Raw genomic sequence first — 16,383 nt, forward strand, 5'->3', positions numbered from 1 at the left:
TACCATGCACATGCACAGTGACGTGCGCACAAACCCAAACCCAAAACCCAAAATTCAAAACGGGTATCACGGCGGACTACTTTATATGTAGCAATTGCGCTTGGTCATCTCGTTATTGGTAGACAGAAATTTTCACCGAAGCATGACAGTAATAAATATCTCTTGCCTCCCCGTTTGAATTTTGTTTCATGCTATACAACATCCGTGGTCTGCAATCGAATTTGAACTTCTATTCAGCTACCAGCCTACGTTTATTCAACCATGTCATCATCCGCAACTTCCGATGTCGTCATTCTCGGCATTCCCCTTAATTATATTATCGCCGCGTTTCTGGCGGTATCGCCAATAACTTCATATGCTGACCAGATGTTCTATGTCTGGCGCAGAAAGTCTTCAGAAGGGTTTGCTCTCGACACATGTGGATTACTGATATTGGTATCGTCGCTACGAGTTTACTATTGGCTTGGTCGCCCTCTAGAGCTACCGATATTTTTACAGTCAGCATCAATGCTCGGTGTCCAACTGTTGTACCTTAAAATGGCACTCATGTACATGCCGGCCGCTTGGAGGCGAACCAAAAACATGGAGGATGTTTTCATTCCATTCAAAAGGCCAATCTACTTTTGGCAATGGAAATCTGACTGGAAATTTTATATTGTAAGTTTTATCCTTTATCTTATCACGTCACGTGACTTGATTATCTATCTTTTGATTGTCAGCGCCTCTAACCAATACGGCAGTGCATTGTTGTTTTTTTGGCGTTTGTGGGCGTTATGCAATTATTTCTCAGAAGCTTTGATACTTGGTTTGAATTGATTGCCCGAGTAGCTGTCGCAGTCGAAGCGGTATTACCACTGCCTCAATTAATTCTGAATTACACGCGTCATTCACTCTCGGGTTTCCGATTCACCTTGTTATTTGCTTGGGTGTCTGGTGATTTTGTCAAGACGCTGTTTTACTATATTGATGGTCAAGAGTATTACTATAAAATCGGCGGAACCGTGCAGACGTTACTCGATTTTGCAATTCTTGCTCAGTACCTGTACTATTGGAGGCAAAAGTACTTGGCAGATAAGAAATTTAATGAGCTGCATGTCGAAGTTGTTGAGTTGGATAAAGACGCTGTTTTGCAGAAGGATCATGATGACCAAGAGACGGCTTCTTTAATTCCATCAGATTCTAACTCCAAGAGCTCGGTTCATGATATTCATTCTGCGGCATCAATAAAGTCAAGTAGTACAACCAAGACCATCGAAAACATTGTATGATCAGTTTTTGTTTGGTTTAGTGTTCATATTGCAGCATTTTATACTTTGTTCATTGCATAAGTGTGTTAGTGTGGTTTGTTTTCTGTAGAGTTCTGGTGTTTTTTTTTTTTGTTTGGCCCTGGTTAATGGTGGTGGTGATATATTGAGGAGTTGGGCGCGAGGTTTTTAGATAATACTGTCATGGTTTAATTATGTTATGACTTTTATAGTTTTAATTACGAATTATTTACGACTATTCATCATAGAACATGTCTTGATATATAGTAAGTATACGTACCATATATAAAGCTGCATTTTTGACAAACGCGGTTGTCATATCGCGTCATTTATTTATTTGAGAATTCATCTTCACCAAGTCATTAAATTCTGCAACCTTGAACAGATGAGAAATTTCAAAATTTCAATGTATCATGAATTCATCTCTTGCTAATGATTTGGCATAATTTATTTCAACAAGAGTTTTAGAACGCATTAATATTTCCCGTCTACAATGTCTACTCCCTCGCCGCCTCCATCAAAGTCAGCTATTTCGCTTATCCATCAGCAAACGAGACCCACTCTTTCTAAATCTACTCGAGAGCATGCACATTCATACTCATTCACTTCATTTATTTCAGCTTCTTCTTCTTCTTCTTCTTCTTCTTCTTCTTCTTCTTCACATATTATGTTGTCAGAACCTTCGTCGCCTGAACCATTGCCAGCACCTAGTTCACCCGGATTTCGTCGTCCTAAAATGCTCGCATCTGTTAATAGCACGACTTCGCTGTCCAAACCAATAATCACATCTACAAATATAAAAAGAGACTTTTCTGGAAAGGCTAACGACTTTTCTCGTCTTTATAATAATAATAATAATAATAATAATAATAATAATAATAATAATAATAATACTCGAAGAGTAGCGTCACAACCTATTAAACTTGCCAATCCATCAAATGCGAGCCCATTGCAAAAAAGCTCATCAAGTAACGGAACAGCTGGAAAAAGAAGGAGTCTTATAGCGCCTGATTCGGTAGTCCAATATCCATCGATTAATATGTTTACAGTACATGCTGTACTTCAAAGTACAGGCATTGACACGCAACAGCTTTGTGAAGCGTCTTTAGATTTTGTTGAAGTGGCAGAAGCATATTTTCATCTCCCAGATCACGTTAGTGTGGAATCTATATTAGGACAGGTGTCCAAGAGGTCTATAAAGCAGGATTAAATTATTTTATATATCGGAGAAATTGGGCTGGTTTATTGGACTTAAGCCCAATTGGCTATTGTATGATAGGAACCGTCAGTGTGTATGAGAGGTCATTATCTCATCAGTTGTCGTTGGATTGCATATTTTGGAGTGATTTATGGAGCTCATTTAGATTAATTTTGTAATAAATTTGTTGGAAATATTTATCAATCATTTTTTTGTGTGGATGTATCTAATTGACCCTTTTTAGTTTTAGTCGTTGCCATTTGACCCGTTGTGATTATGAGAGGACAGAAACAACTACTGCTGCTTTTTTGATCTGTTATATGTCTTGCCTGTCATCCGAAGCACTACGGATAGAAACCTGATTTGAAGCATAATGCGAGAGTGACAATACAACGGTAATTTTTTTCACCATCGTGTTTTTTTTCTTAACTGGCCTTAACTTTACACCTGCAGATTATAAATATGCCATGAGCTTAATTCTTGATCTAATTTAATACAGTTAATTTTTTTCTGGCATCAAATTAATCACTAGCGTTCCATATAGAGAGTGGTGATTTTACACTAGACTCAGGAACAAAGGATGCTAAAATAGTATCTTGGCAACGCTTTCGCTTTTCAATAAATAAAAGGCAGGCAATAAACGTCCTTCGTCTCAGAATGACGAGCAATCTTGTATATGTATATATATATATTATTCGGTACACCGTTGTATGGAATGGTTGGCGATTTTGAATTGAAATAATGTAGAACTCCGCCACTAGTCCGAGAATAGCGAATAGCTATATATAGTCGATACCAAGCTTTACAGCTGCATGCCTTTTGCACCCTTCTTCACCTTCATTAATCCTGACAGTTCTTTTAATTTTCTTTAACTATCGAAAAAGAATTTAATAAAACAGATAGTGAACTTGATCACTATCATTGAAGTGCGATGCCTAATTTTATCGTATCCAAGTTCTTATAACAGTTTTACAAGCGTACATATAATCATCGTGATTTACTTTGGTGCCGGTTACCGCCCTGCCGTTTCCCGATCTGTTTGGTTTACTCCCCGATACCGAGATTGGTGTTCATTTTTTTTTACATGTTTAAGCATTGGTGTTGATTTTATTAAATGGGTGATAAACAGAAGTCTTCAAAGGGGCTATTTTCGGCATTCAAGTCTCAAAGGCAAACTCGGTCTTCTCCTATAGAAACTTCTACTACAGTCAAACAAATCTCGACCCCTAAACTGGACGACAATCATGAGATTAAATCTCAGCCGGAGAGCAGTGATTTGAGTGACATTCAAGCACGATCTCAACTTCAGAATAAAGCATTATCACGTTCAGGTACCATGAGTTTAAAAAATTCATGGGTCTCACGCCAAAGCAATTCACATTACAATAATCGCAATACTGCTTCCACAAAGGAAGTGAATGAGATATCTTTACGACAAGCAATCCCAAGCTCTATTCAAACACCACGAGTTTCTTCTTTTCCTTCTTCAACTACTAATTCTGCTACCTCTGCTATAGTTTCGAGTGATTCGAAAGCAAAGAGGACGAGTAGCATTGATGGTTACAGGTTGGTATCATTTTACTGTTTCATTGATAGAGATGCTAACTGTTGCAGCGAAACTGATTTAAAGCCTCATGCCACGTCATTAGCAGATATTCAACAACATAACAAGCTTGTACGACCGTCACGAGAAGAGGAAGATGACAAAAAGTCACAAAAGTCACAAAAGTCACAGTCAAAACACCAGCAATCAGATGAGCTACCTTCTGCATCAGAAAGAGATGGAAAGACTGCGAAGACAAAGGCTGGCAAGCGTTATTCGCCGAACGAGATATCAAAACCTAGCGGTGATCAACCATACTATGAGGACTTATTGGAACGAGCACCTGAAATTGCACAGTGGTATGGATACATTGCCTTTCAATATCATGGTTTAAAGGGTCGATATGAACAATTGAGAAAGGTGAAGAAAGAGCTTGAAGAAACCAAACGAAATCTGGAATCATCAAAGATTGAAATCGAAACTCAAAAGAAGAGAGCAGACAATTTAGAGTCATCATTGGCTCACCAATCAATTGATAGGAACCGGACGCTACAAGATGATTCAGTATACGTTGCAGCGTTTGAAAATATCAATGGATCTCTCAAAAGCATTGCTTACAAGTATCGTGAAAATTGGGTTTCCTTGCCTGAATGGATAAGCAGCGTCAAGAATGTTAAAACAATCCCATTAAGAAGGGCATTACTGGCCAAATGGATCGCAGAGGATATATTTGATGTTTACTTGCATCCAGCGTTAGACATAGAAACCTCTGTCACACTAAAAAAAATTGACAAGTCGTTTGGGCAACGTAATCCCCGTGAAGTTGCAATTTGGCGTCAAAACACTGTGAAAAATTTGATCCCTGAGGAAGTAACCGGACAGCAAGGTTCATATGGAACATTAGAAGCATTGCCAGCATTTGCCCGACATCGAGCGGCAGTGTTGGAATCGTTTGCAAATAGATTTTCTAGATTTTGGGATCCCAAGTTACTTGATCCTTTGACCAAACGAATTAGTTCTTTCCCGGAAGACTTGATTCTTGTGGTGGATGAGATACTAAAATTACTTGCTTCTATGAGCCTTGAGACTAGAAATATTATTGTCAAGTATTACAATCCAGGCGAGGTTTTCAATCCAGAATATATGTCTGTTGATGACGAAACGGACCCGCCAGTCAACGGATCCAAGGTTTCACTATGTGGCTTTGTGAGTGTGGAAAAAATAAAGGACAATGCCCGATTCGTGATATTTAGGCCACAGGTATGGGTGTTATGATTATTCACACCACATTTTATTTTAGATTAATTTTTTTTTGATTCTCAAATGAATTTATTTAATATTCTTAACGGATACAAAATGAACTATGCATGATAGAACAACTATTGATTTATCGTAAAAGTAATTTACTACTTCTTTGTGTCGTCATGCTTGCCAGCAAGGTAGTCGGATGCGTTATGCAAAGCCTCACTAGCTGACTTTTGAGCAGACGCAGCATACTCCTTTGCAGAATCAACAAAGGAAGCCCTGTGCTGCTCTGCCTCATCCCTCTTGTTTGCAAACGACTCTTCAGCAGAACGCGCGTACTCCCTGGCTGAATCAGCGAAGGAAGCCTTATGTTGTTCCGCATCGTCCTTCTTGCCCGAGAGAGTGTCACCCACAGACTGCGACGTGGACTTGCTCTCTTCAGGTTGAATATCGCGGGCAACCCGATCGTAGGTATCGGTAACAGTTTCTTTGGCCTTTTGAGCGTATGACTTCTGAGATTCTGGAGTAGCTGCCTCAGAGACCTTGTCAGAGAGATTCTTTCTTCCAACTAAAACATGTATTAATAATTAAAAATCATCTAAAAATTTCTCCAGACCTCAGGTCAAACATACTGTCGGACATTCTAAAAGCTGATCGAGTATAAGTTCTTTTAAAGACCTGAATTGTGAATAAATAAAATGTTATTCGTTGTGTAAACGAAAAAGGCAAGAAAGTTGACGAGGTGAGAATGGATTGATTTTCATACTGAACTGGGGGTATCAGAATGGTATTTATATTATTTGTATCGGCAAACGTTGCGGAACAAGCCACATGAGCTCAAGTGAAGACCGATGATGATATTATGAGGTGGGGAACAGAAGCAAGCAATGTTGGTAAATCTGCCCGAGCCTGTACTGCGTGCAAGGAAGGTTTCAGGGGATTACCGCATTCACTCATGAGAGAGGTACACCGACCGCGATGATCGTCGTCATACGCCTCTTTTTTTGGTTTAGATCGGCAACAGATTCTATAATTTTCACCATCAAACTGAAAAATGATGTTTTTGCGTCGGCTTGACGTGACGTTTTTAGGAACGTCATTGCTGGTCACACAAAATCCAAATAGCGTAAATAAAGACTGAATCTGTGTTTCAAATGATGACGTGATGAGGTTCCGGACGTTCCATTATCACAGTTACTTGTAGTCTTTTGTGCTGATCTGGCACGATCGTTCCACGCTGAAATACGTAAGACGAATCTAGCCATGCCAGCAAATGTTTATTTACACATTGTCAGGTATCACTTGTTGGATTCATTGCATAGTGCGTGATATAGTGATATAGTGATATCGTGATATTGATATAACTACTAAAGTCGTTGCTAAATAAGTCATTGGGGCCTTTCAAAAAAATTCTCTTGTCTAATTCTATGTGATCATAACAATAGATGATGACATTATAATATACCACCGATATTTTTAACAAAATTCGAAGTGGGTTTAGTCTACGATCGTACAATGAATCAAAATGTTGACTCGTCATCGATATTCGGTAATAAACTTGCCGTGTTTATGCCATCATTAAACAATCTTATTTATGAACGTTTGTGGAAACAGCACGGCGGCCAGGTCGTAACTGCTCCCTACCTTTTCGAACATGCAATGGCTTCATCTAAGAGATCAAGGGCTAAATCTGTATCGGATCTGTTGAATAAGATCGCGTACGTGTTTGCTGACGAACGCCAATGGGTTGGACTTTCCCATGTTGATTCTCGGTAAGAAGCTTTTTTTTTTTTTTTTTTTTTTTCGATGGGCACAAAATTGTTTCTAAAAGCTTTTATTAGAATTATCCCAATTAACCCGTTATGGATTGTTGACTGTGTCCGTGCATCTCGAATTATTCCTTGCTCAGAGCGAGCATTTTACCCAGAGCAATCGAGTACGGCGTCATAGGATTCGTGATATCAACTTTCCTGACATATTGTTTTCTTTTTTTTAGCAAATTCAGAAATAGCAAGTCAAATTCAATGTAATGGCGCTTTACCGGATAGACAAAACGAAATGATTCAAGCATGTCTTCATCAAGTCGAGGTAATGACGAAGAAATTATTTACACCAAGCCTTCCCAATCTTTCTTTTCCTCCTTACGACCTTCATCGGTCTCGAGCGGCTAGAGTTCACAAAAATTATACAAAAAAGTCTTCTTTCAATTCGGTAATTTCTCGTACAAGCACCCGTAGGAGGTTTGAACCATGTCAAGAAATCATTACGATGCAAAGTGATACCACGCTTGTTGGCAAATTAAGTACACATTCGGAGAACAGTTTGGAAGCACCTGATTCACAATTACACAGTGAGAGAAAGATACCGCATCAATGAGAGTTGAAAAATGTTATAAATTTCCGTATGATCAATTGAATTGGCAAGATCTGGAACATGTCATAAATCCTTGCAAATATTGCTAAATGTCGTGAAGAAATAGTTTTATATCAATAAATACTAGTAGAAGATAACTCGAATGCGTGTTCAAGTATGCCGGTAGTCTGATTAGTGTCTTGTAACGTGCTGTTTGATTCTATGCTCTACGATTCCTCTAAATGACTCGCTTTTCTTCAAAATCTTAAAATACCGCAAGAACTTGCAAGAAGCAAACGAATTGATTCCGTTAAATACGTGTATTGCCATTACAGCCCATACCAGCAAACATTTAATGGATACAAATGGCCCCGTTAAAACAAGTAGCAGTATAATAAAATCGCGCTTGCAATTTATTTGCCTTCTCTGACTTCTATAGCTTGAAAAAAAAAAATAGTACAAGTTATTTATATAATCATTAATATTTCATCGGTAAAAGTTGTACGATCCAGTTTTTCGGGTCGTGATTGAATTAAACGAACGGGTTGAGCCTCCATCCCAACGTATATCGATTAGTTTTGTAAGCGCGAATATTGGTATATAAACCTATTTTCGTCAACCAAATCTGATACCTTAGGATACAAAGAGGGTTAACAGGATGTCGGACGATCAACCGGCTTTGACATCTGGTGCGAATTCACAGATCGAAAATGCGATTAGAGCTTTTCAAAGCAAGAAGCCTGTTCCTCAGATTGACTTTACCTTATACGCGTTCGAAGATGGAACAACCGCATCAACAACAGAGCGTGTAGTAGCAGGTAACTTATTATTTAAGCCATGGTTGTTTATATAGTCAATTTGAATTAACATAAATGGCAAAATTAGATGTACCCTCTCCGGCAACTAGGCGACCTACTGACGAAGAGTTCTTCGACAAGAACGATCCTACCAAACCAAACCTTGCATTTTTGAAAGACCATTTTACAAGAGAAGGACGGTTAACTGAAGAGCAAGCCACATATATTATTAACAAGGGAACAGAAATACTGAAGCAGGAACCGACATTGCTTGAGATTGACGCACCTTTGATAGTATGCGGTGACATACACGGGCAATATTTTGACTTGTTGAAACTATTCGAAATTGGAGGCGACCCAGCCAATGCCCGATATTTATTTTTGGGTGATTATGTCGATCGTGGTTATTTTTCTACAGAGGTAAGTGTTTTAATATCCCAACGTTTGATTATTACTTATAGCCTAGGTCGTTCTTTACCTTTGGTCACTGAAAATCTGGTATCCCAATTCATTTTGGCTACTGAGAGGCAATCATGAATGTCGACATTTGACAGATTACTTCACGTTTAAGTTAGAATGCAAGCACAAATACTCAGAAAGTTTTTACGAAACGTGCCTTAACTCCTTTTGTGCATTACCGTTAGGCGCGGTTATGAATAAACAATTTCTTTGTATCCATGGTGGCTTATCACCTTCACTTCAGACGCTGGATGATATCAGAGAAATAGATCGTTTCCATGAGCCTCCAACTCATGGAATAATGTGTGATTTGCTCTGGGCTGATCCATTAGAGGAATTTGGAAGTGAAAAAAATCAGGGCCATTTTACATATAACAAAATGCGTGGCTGTTCATACTTTTTTTCTTATGCTGCTGCTTGCGCATTTTTGGAAAAGAATAACTTGTTGTCAATCATCCGAGCTCATGAAGCACAAGATGCGGGTTACAGAATGTACCGTAAAACTAAAACAACCGGGTTTCCATCTTTGATGACGGTTTTTTCAGCTCCCAACTACACAGACACCTATCATAATAAAGCAGCAATATTAAAATATGAAAACAATGTTATGAATATTCGGCAGTTCAATTCTTCTCCTCATCCATACTGGCTTCCAAACTTTATGGACGTTTTTACTTGGTCCCTGCCTTTTGTGGGGTCCAAGGTCACAGATATGCTAATCGCTATTTTAAATATTTGTACGAAAGAGGAACTTGAAGAAGAAACTCCTCTTTCGCCTCCTGATGTTTTAATGGAAGGCACAAGTGGTCTGGATAGTGACCAGGAAGGAAATGAGGCAGAAGCTCGTAGAAAAGCGCTTAAGCAGAAGATTTTAGCCATCGGTCGCGTGTCTCGAATGTTTCAAATTTTACGTGAAGAGTCTGAAAGTGTTTCTGAGCTTAAGAATGTTGCTGGTGGACGCTTGCCTACTGGCACGCTGATGTTAGGCAGCCAGGGTATTAGGGATGCCATCTCATCTTTTGAAGAAGCCAAGAGTGCAGACATCAATAACGAAGGACTTCCGCCTTCGTATGAAGAAGTTGCGGCAAAAGAAGAGCAGCAAAGAAAGGACGCACTTGACCGTGTTACTCGTGAAGTTAATTCAGATGAAAATTTGCAACGGTTGGCAAGGAGAATTAGTGAGTATCAAGGGTAATATTATATATTATTTTTATTCTAACAATGGATAGGTTATGAGGCTAAATAAATTTTTCAATATACCGGTTGTATAGAAAATAGGGCAGAACCTGCCATTTTAGGATAACTTTTGTTTTTATTCATTGCCTTGTTGTAAAATAAAAATTAAAGCCTATAAAAACAAAAAAAAAAAAAATCATAGATAACGCCAAACTAACCCTAAAAATGTATATCAATTTATGCTTTTAATCTTCATTTCTTTTCATTCACCAAATCAATTATTTGTTGTGTAATTCTTTCAAAAATTGGCCACATCTTGGAGTCGCCATATTTTTCAAGTAATGAGGTTTGTGAAGCATTTTGGCCTTCCGAATTCCTTGAATCTTTAGCATGTTGCTCCTCAATCATTAGCACAAAACTTGGATCAATAGGTACGGCTCCCAAAAACGGAACTTCGTATTGATTGGCAAGTTTTTCTCCTCCGCCTTGAGAAAAAATATGAGAACATTCGCTGCAGTGCGGACATAGGAATCCACTCATGTTTTCAACCACTCCAAGTACATCCAAATTGACCTTTTGACAAAAACTTAATTCTTTTCGTACATCTGCCGTGGCGACAGCCTGAGGTGTCGTAACCAACACCGCACCGTCAGGGTGTGCATCTTTCAGTTGCTCCATGATGCTAATATGTTCATCTGACGTTCCTGGGGGCGTGTCAATAAGTAAATAGTCCAAGTCACCCCAAACAACGTCCCTCACAAACTGTCGAATCATGGCACTTTTCTTTGGCCCTCGCCACACGACGCTATCGCCCCGGTCCTTTAGCAAAAATCCGATGCTCATCAAACATAATTTTTTGCTAGAATCTATATAAACCGGTACCCAGCCTTGAGAAGATTGATGAATTTTTTTAGCCTCTAAACCAAACATTCTGGGCAAAGACGGCCCAGTTAAATCAATATCAAGAACACCAACTTTGTGTCCTAACTTGACAAGGGACAGTGCCAGTTGAGTAGTAATCGAGGACTTGCCTACGCCTCCTTTGCCAGAAAGCACAAATACAATGTGCTTGACATTGGCCAATGATGGGGGCAAATCAGACATTTTTAGTACACCTTAAGTAGTTATCAGGAAAGAAGTTGCTTTGGTTCAATAAATTTCATCTTTGAACTTAATGGATTTATAATACGTAGTCAGAATAAAAATTATTCCTAAACCACAGACTTGATTGGGGTTAGGAATGCGTACGCATTTTGATCAAGATTAATACGATCGATCCCTATACATGAACTTTGATAAATTTAATACCGTAAAATACAAAACAAAATAAAACAAAAAACCACCCTTTAAAAAAATCATGAATTATGGTGCCGTGACTCCTGCTATTGGAATTTTAGAGCGCAAAAAAAAATTAAAAAACAAAAACTTCAAAAGTAACAGCTGAAATATAAAAAAATTTTTTATACGCAGTTATAAAAGAGGACTGTAAAAAAAAAGCCTTGCAATGCAGTTGAAGTCCGTAAACGTAAAAAAAAAAAATCAATAATTAATTTTTCAAGTCATCGTGCTCCGGCATGTGTATTAGATGTTCCATGGTTACTCCCAGCCTGCGAGAGTCTCTGCTGCCGTTCGCGTTCTCTTTTTCGTCTCCATTGTTCGACAAAGCCTAATCTTAAAAATTGGCCTGTTCCAGCAGCAGGTTTTTCATCCATAATAAGCATTATTTCTTCGTATTCAGTTCCTTGATGTGGTAAGTCTTCGTGCAATGGCTTTTTCCGTTTAGCATTCGTAGGAAGGTTTGGCGCTCGTAGACGTCCAAATTCATCTACAATACCTTCTGGTTGTAATGGTGGTATCATAAGACTGGATGGTAAGAAAAAATCTGAATTTTTGTCCGATGGGACAGAGAGATCGATCTTAGGATACGTAGCAGCAACAATCTTAGACTCGAGAGCTAAAGCTATGTTATCTGTATATCTCCCATGATTTCTATCTGCATATTGTGAAAGATCACACCACATTGTTAAAGGGGTAGGTCGTAATAAGCTTCTATAAACCTTTGGCTCTCGCTTAAGCTGTCCATCTAGCCCTTCATTCCCATTATTACTGTGAGCACCGATTATCTGTGAACCAGTAATAGGTAATGAGCCATCCATACTGTTATTGACATGATTAGAAGTAGCTATTGTACTAGTTTCAGCTCCTGGGTTTAGTAGTTCCTTGTTGGCTTGATGTGGCGATGTGTTTTTAGACGTAGATATACCAAGAGGGTCTAATGCAAGCCCCCTATGATCATTCACTTGTAAAATTATACACCCTAAATGAAGTTTAACAAAAAAAAATTGTTCAAAGCGTAACCATAATTGGCAATTACCTTGATAATATCTTATTCCTGATTCATTGAATATCTCAACAGCAGCTGGTGGTATTTGTTCTAGCTCCACCATTTCTAAAAAATTCTGAAAAAGGTTAAAACAAACTTGTAAACCATCTTTTTAATATAATGGTTAAATCATACTTTAATAAGTGGACTATTTTTTGGAATAATGGCGTCCTGCAATATAATTAGTGGCAAATCAAAATATTATCATAATAAGTATAACACACTTGATTTCCAAACCTGTAATGCGTAGGATGAATATGAAGTTCTATACTTGGCGGATGACCCTTGTATTTATTCAATATATCTTCCGTTGACTCCACTAGCAAGACAATTAGTCCAATATGAAATATAGATCAGATCATCAAAAAGCAACATACAAAACGAATATTCCTCAAGTTTAGGTAATTTCCCCGTAGCTTTATAATATGCATCCTCTTCTAACATTAATTTCTTGTTTATGGCATTTGTAGCCGCTGTGGTAGCTAATGATATTGCTACATTGCTACTAAGATGGTTCTTGACATTTGCCATAGACGGCTTCCTAGGCAGCACGACAGGACTCGGCGATGCCTGCTGAAAATTATTTTTCTGTGTAAGCTTAATCTTCTTGACCGTGCCATTTGATGAATTGACAGAATTTTGTGATCCGTTCCCTTTAGAAATAGCTGCCAATTTAGGAGTGCCGTTCGTTGAATTAACCGCACGATGCACACCACCTGCAGCTGGCGGACGTGTCTTTGAGGCCGTTGAGGCCATATCTATCAAATCTGTACTCTCTTATAATACGATCAATATGAATATTAATATTTTTTTTTTTTAAAAAAATGTGATGGCAATAAATAATACAATGATTGCAAGTTCTCGAATGCTTCGTGATTATCGCAGTTCGTGATTAAGTTGGCTCAAAGTGTCGAAACGGCAGCCCGAAAATAGTATTATTTCCTAAAACAGGAAATTGCTGGGTCGAGGTTACCAAGAAACACGTGCAGTACATGTAAATATTTTTGTTTAAAAACAAAAATTAGACATTCATAAGCATAATTAAAATTAAAAATTGAACAGATTTTGTGAAATTTTTTTCTGTTACTGTGCCATTGCATGACCTTTACTTGCACTGATTTTTGAATCTTATAACTTAGATTATTACTATATCTAAAGTGAATATCGAGTTTCTACGACTATTCAAACATAGAATATACAAACACTCAATAGATTTATAAATTGGACAAAAAAAGAAAAGATTAAGGTCAAATAAAGCAGGAATGCCGCATGTCACTATTCTTGGGTCTCTCAACTATGATCTTGTGACATTTACTTCAAAAGTCCCTCTTGGCGGAGAGACCATTCTGAGTGACAGCTTTGCCACTCATTGTGGAGGAAAAGGAGCTAATCAGGCTTTAGCTGTTAGAAGATTAAGTTCTCCAGACACAGTTGAAGTTCGCATGGTGGGAAGAGTTGGTAAAGATGCCTTTGGTGTTGAGCTTAAGGATGGCTTGGAGAACGCCGGCGTTGACGTCTCTCTCGTAGAAGAAATCGAAGGCAAATCTGGAGTTGCTGTGATTATTGTATGTCATTTATTCAAAAATATTAAACATTTAGATTTTTGTCTTAGCTAAACATCATACAGGTAGAACGAAGTGGTGAAAATCGAATTCTAGTCAGCGCCGGTGCGAACGGAACTTTTGTACCTGACGACATAACCTCGAACTTGTTCATGACAGATAAAGGAAAGTTAACAGATTATTTGGTTCTGCAAAACGAACTTCCGCTTCCTGTCATTTACCGTGCCATTGAACTTGGACATGCCAAAGGAGTTAACATTGTTTATAATCCTTCACCAATGGATTCGTCTGTGCTCACCAGCGGCATCATCAAAAAAATTTCATATTTGATTGTGAACGAGACGGAGCTATCTCAATTGATTGGGGTTGAAATATCCAATGAAGACATACAGGACCACGAAAGATTGATTAAAAAAATAAGAACATTGTACGACAAATTTTTATTTTCCCGTACTGTGATTGTTACATTAGGGGGAAAGGGGGTTATTGCATTCACAAACAAGGGAGAGTCATTTTACATACAGGCATTTGAAGCAGAGAAGGTCGTAGATACAACAGGAGCAGGTGATAGTTTTCTTGGTGCATTTGTTGGCGCAGTTGCTGATGGAAAAAATGTAAAGGTTGCAATTGAAAGGGGCGCGGCAGCTGGTGCGATAGCAGTGAGCCGAGAAGGAGCCGCAGATAGCATTCCTTTTCTTGAAGAGACCAGAGAACTGTTGAAAAAATAGATTTTCTATAAAAGTGTGTGATCTATGGTCTATACTGAGCATGTCCAAACCAGCAAACTCAGTCAAAGTAGAGATCATCGCTGCGGCATGTACTAGATTCTGTGCGCTTTTTCTACAACCACGGCACGCATCAACACATGAGCAATGGCTTTGCTAGGAGGTACCTTGATCGGTCCTTCGACAAGATTGTCAGTCAAGTCAAGCGTATTACTATTTTTCTCTGCGACATTCAGCGCCTGTTCAACAGTGGAAAACGGAAACCATTGCGCATCTCCAAGCTCAGGATCGTGCTCCAAATGAATTTTTTCTCCATCTGGTAATGCCTCGGCAATTGCGCCAATCATCAAACAAGCTGGATATGGCCATGGTTGTGTAGAATGAATGACAACACGACCCAGTTTAACGCCAGATTCCTCCCAAACTTCTCGCCTAACAGCTTCCTCAACGCTCTCACCAAGCTCGCAGAAACCTGCAAGACAGGAGTAAAACTTCACAGGAAATCGCTTATTTCTACCAAGCAGGAGTTTGTCGCCTTTCGAGTTTACAACTGCAACGATAATGGTAGGGTCGGTTCTAGGAAATGAGATGTTTGTGATCGTTCCACGAGATGGACAGGGCCCACGTTCGACACCGCGATCAGTCGGCGGGCAGACACGCTTGCTGCCACCATTTACGGATAGCGTTTTGGAGCCACATCCAGCGCAGAAAGGGTTTCTAACATTCCAATCTAAATAGGAACGTGCCTGAGCATATATGGCTGCATCTGGATACGATAGGATAAACGCAGTGCGAACAGTCACGAATTTGCCACCTCCAGATTCGATTCCATCAATAATGGATTGAATGGCAGGCTTGAACAGAACATCCAATTCTGGCAAGGTCACGTCAAGGGCGAACAAGGCATGGCCGGTGTACTGCTTGTGCACGACGCCATCTGCCTTAGATTCATCTATGCCTAAAAAGATCAACGGAGGAGCCGATATACTTGAATCAAACTCAGCAATAACTTCTGATTCAGATTTTTCAAAGGGATTTCCAATTGCTGACTTGACATCATCGTATTTGAGGTAGTAGTAATCACCAGAATTGGGATAGACGGCGGGGTCAAACTTTTGCAGCACGATAAACCGGGTAGTGGGGTGGCGCAGAGCGCTTGAAAGAAAAGCGTAATCCTCTCGAAGGAAAGAAACTCGATTCAAAGGACTTCCTGATAAAGAAGTGAACGCGTTAGCAACCGGAGAAGTGATCGTGATCAATTCAAGACGATATTGACTGAGTGTACGACAGCAACATGCAATCAAGCAAGCCACCAAACCCGTACTAAGGAACTAATATGTATATATATATTTGAATTGAAATTGATGCTTAAATGATGCGGTCTACTGAACGAAATTAAATAAAGCAGCAACTTACCTGAGAAGTAGTTATCATTCTGCTCGCCGTACCGTTTCGTAAGAGCCGACACCACAGAATTCATCGTACAGGCAAAAAAGTTTGCAAATAAACAACTACAACAAAACAAACAAACCAAATTAAAGACCTCAATCCGCCTTGCCGTGGGGAACAAGTGAAGGATTAAACAACTTCGACGAGCTCCACACATTAGTGCGGCGGGCTTTACAACCATCTACGATTAGTTCGCAGTGGCGCACTGCGACTATTTGCAGACACTAAA

The 16,383-nt window shown here is 39.1% G+C and overlaps 10 protein-coding genes across 10 annotated transcripts; 6 read left to right on the forward strand and 4 right to left on the reverse strand.

Moving 5' to 3' along the window:
- Nucleotides 1–125: 125 nt before the first annotated feature.
- V1514DRAFT_324637 (uncharacterized protein) lies at nucleotides 126–1,508 on the forward strand. Its single transcript, XM_066926462.1, has 2 exons — nucleotides 126–657; nucleotides 741–1,508. Exons 1-2 carry the CDS (start codon nucleotides 262–264, stop codon nucleotides 1,266–1,268), a joined length of 924 nt encoding a protein of 307 aa, XP_066785736.1. The 5' UTR covers nucleotides 126–261; the 3' UTR covers nucleotides 1,269–1,508.
- Nucleotides 1,509–2,475, forward strand: V1514DRAFT_324638 (uncharacterized protein; the record flags this gene model as incomplete). The annotated part of the gene is made up of 1 exon (XM_066926463.1): nucleotides 1,509–2,475. The coding sequence occupies exon 1, from the start codon at nucleotides 1,759–1,761 to the stop codon at nucleotides 2,473–2,475; it is 717 nt and encodes a 238-aa protein (XP_066785737.1). The 5' UTR covers nucleotides 1,509–1,758.
- An 805-nt stretch (nucleotides 2,476–3,280) lies between these two features.
- V1514DRAFT_324641 (uncharacterized protein) lies at nucleotides 3,281–5,384 on the forward strand. Its single transcript, XM_066926464.1, has 2 exons — nucleotides 3,281–4,029; nucleotides 4,078–5,384. Exons 1-2 carry the CDS (start codon nucleotides 3,578–3,580, stop codon nucleotides 5,279–5,281), a joined length of 1,656 nt encoding a protein of 551 aa, XP_066785738.1. The 5' UTR covers nucleotides 3,281–3,577; the 3' UTR covers nucleotides 5,282–5,384.
- Nucleotides 5,312–6,373, reverse strand: V1514DRAFT_324644 (heat shock protein 9/12-domain-containing protein). Its single transcript, XM_066926465.1, has 3 exons — nucleotides 6,018–6,373; nucleotides 5,884–5,929; nucleotides 5,312–5,819 (listed from the first exon to the last, which is right to left on the reverse strand). Exons 2-3 carry the CDS (start codon nucleotides 5,891–5,893, stop codon nucleotides 5,413–5,415), a joined length of 417 nt encoding a protein of 138 aa, XP_066785739.1. The 5' UTR covers nucleotides 5,894–5,929; nucleotides 6,018–6,373; the 3' UTR covers nucleotides 5,312–5,412.
- Nucleotides 6,272–7,767, forward strand: V1514DRAFT_324646 (uncharacterized protein). The gene is made up of 3 exons (XM_066926466.1): nucleotides 6,272–7,023; nucleotides 7,093–7,187; nucleotides 7,248–7,767. Exons 1-3 carry the CDS (start codon nucleotides 6,767–6,769, stop codon nucleotides 7,625–7,627), a joined length of 732 nt encoding a protein of 243 aa, XP_066785740.1. The 5' UTR covers nucleotides 6,272–6,766; the 3' UTR covers nucleotides 7,628–7,767.
- A 406-nt stretch (nucleotides 7,768–8,173) lies between these two features.
- V1514DRAFT_324654 (Metallo-dependent phosphatase-like protein) lies at nucleotides 8,174–10,253 on the forward strand. Its single transcript, XM_066926467.1, has 4 exons — nucleotides 8,174–8,421; nucleotides 8,489–8,820; nucleotides 8,867–10,037; nucleotides 10,089–10,253. The coding sequence occupies exons 1-4, from the start codon at nucleotides 8,262–8,264 to the stop codon at nucleotides 10,103–10,105; spliced, it is 1,680 nt and encodes a 559-aa protein (XP_066785741.1). The 5' UTR covers nucleotides 8,174–8,261; the 3' UTR covers nucleotides 10,106–10,253.
- On the reverse strand, nucleotides 10,120–11,375 carry V1514DRAFT_324656 (P-loop containing nucleoside triphosphate hydrolase protein). Its single transcript, XM_066926468.1, has one exon. It carries the CDS (start codon nucleotides 11,137–11,139, stop codon nucleotides 10,288–10,290), a length of 852 nt encoding a protein of 283 aa, XP_066785742.1. The 5' UTR covers nucleotides 11,140–11,375; the 3' UTR covers nucleotides 10,120–10,287.
- Nucleotides 11,376–11,621: 246 nt separating this feature from the next.
- On the reverse strand, nucleotides 11,622–13,307 carry V1514DRAFT_288576 (Spt20 family-domain-containing protein; the record flags this gene model as incomplete). Its single annotated transcript, XM_066925259.1, has 5 exons — nucleotides 12,796–13,307; nucleotides 12,643–12,737; nucleotides 12,554–12,589; nucleotides 12,410–12,494; nucleotides 11,622–12,352 (listed from the first exon to the last, which is right to left on the reverse strand). Coding segments are annotated over exons 1-5 (1,326 nt in total), but the record flags the coding sequence as incomplete, so codon positions are not given.
- Nucleotides 13,308–13,680: 373 nt separating this feature from the next.
- On the forward strand, nucleotides 13,681–14,708 carry V1514DRAFT_275192 (Ribokinase-like protein; the record flags this gene model as incomplete). Its single annotated transcript, XM_066924883.1, has 2 exons — nucleotides 13,681–13,983; nucleotides 14,046–14,708. The coding sequence occupies 2 exons, from the start codon at nucleotides 13,681–13,683 to the stop codon at nucleotides 14,706–14,708; spliced, it is 966 nt and encodes a 321-aa protein (XP_066785744.1).
- V1514DRAFT_324658 (NUDIX hydrolase domain-like protein) lies at nucleotides 14,428–16,373 on the reverse strand. Its single transcript, XM_066926469.1, has 2 exons — nucleotides 16,122–16,373; nucleotides 14,428–15,915 (listed from the first exon to the last, which is right to left on the reverse strand). Exons 1-2 carry the CDS (start codon nucleotides 16,333–16,335, stop codon nucleotides 14,801–14,803), a joined length of 1,329 nt encoding a protein of 442 aa, XP_066785745.1. The 5' UTR covers nucleotides 16,336–16,373; the 3' UTR covers nucleotides 14,428–14,800.
- Between the last annotated feature and the right edge of the window lie 10 nt (nucleotides 16,374–16,383).

Source organism: Lipomyces japonicus (genome assembly GCF_038497905.1).
Source record: "Lipomyces japonicus strain CBS 7319 unplaced genomic scaffold V1514scaffold_3, whole genome shotgun sequence".
In the NCBI taxonomy this organism is placed as follows: domain Eukaryota; kingdom Fungi; phylum Ascomycota; class Lipomycetes; order Lipomycetales; family Lipomycetaceae; genus Lipomyces; species Lipomyces japonicus.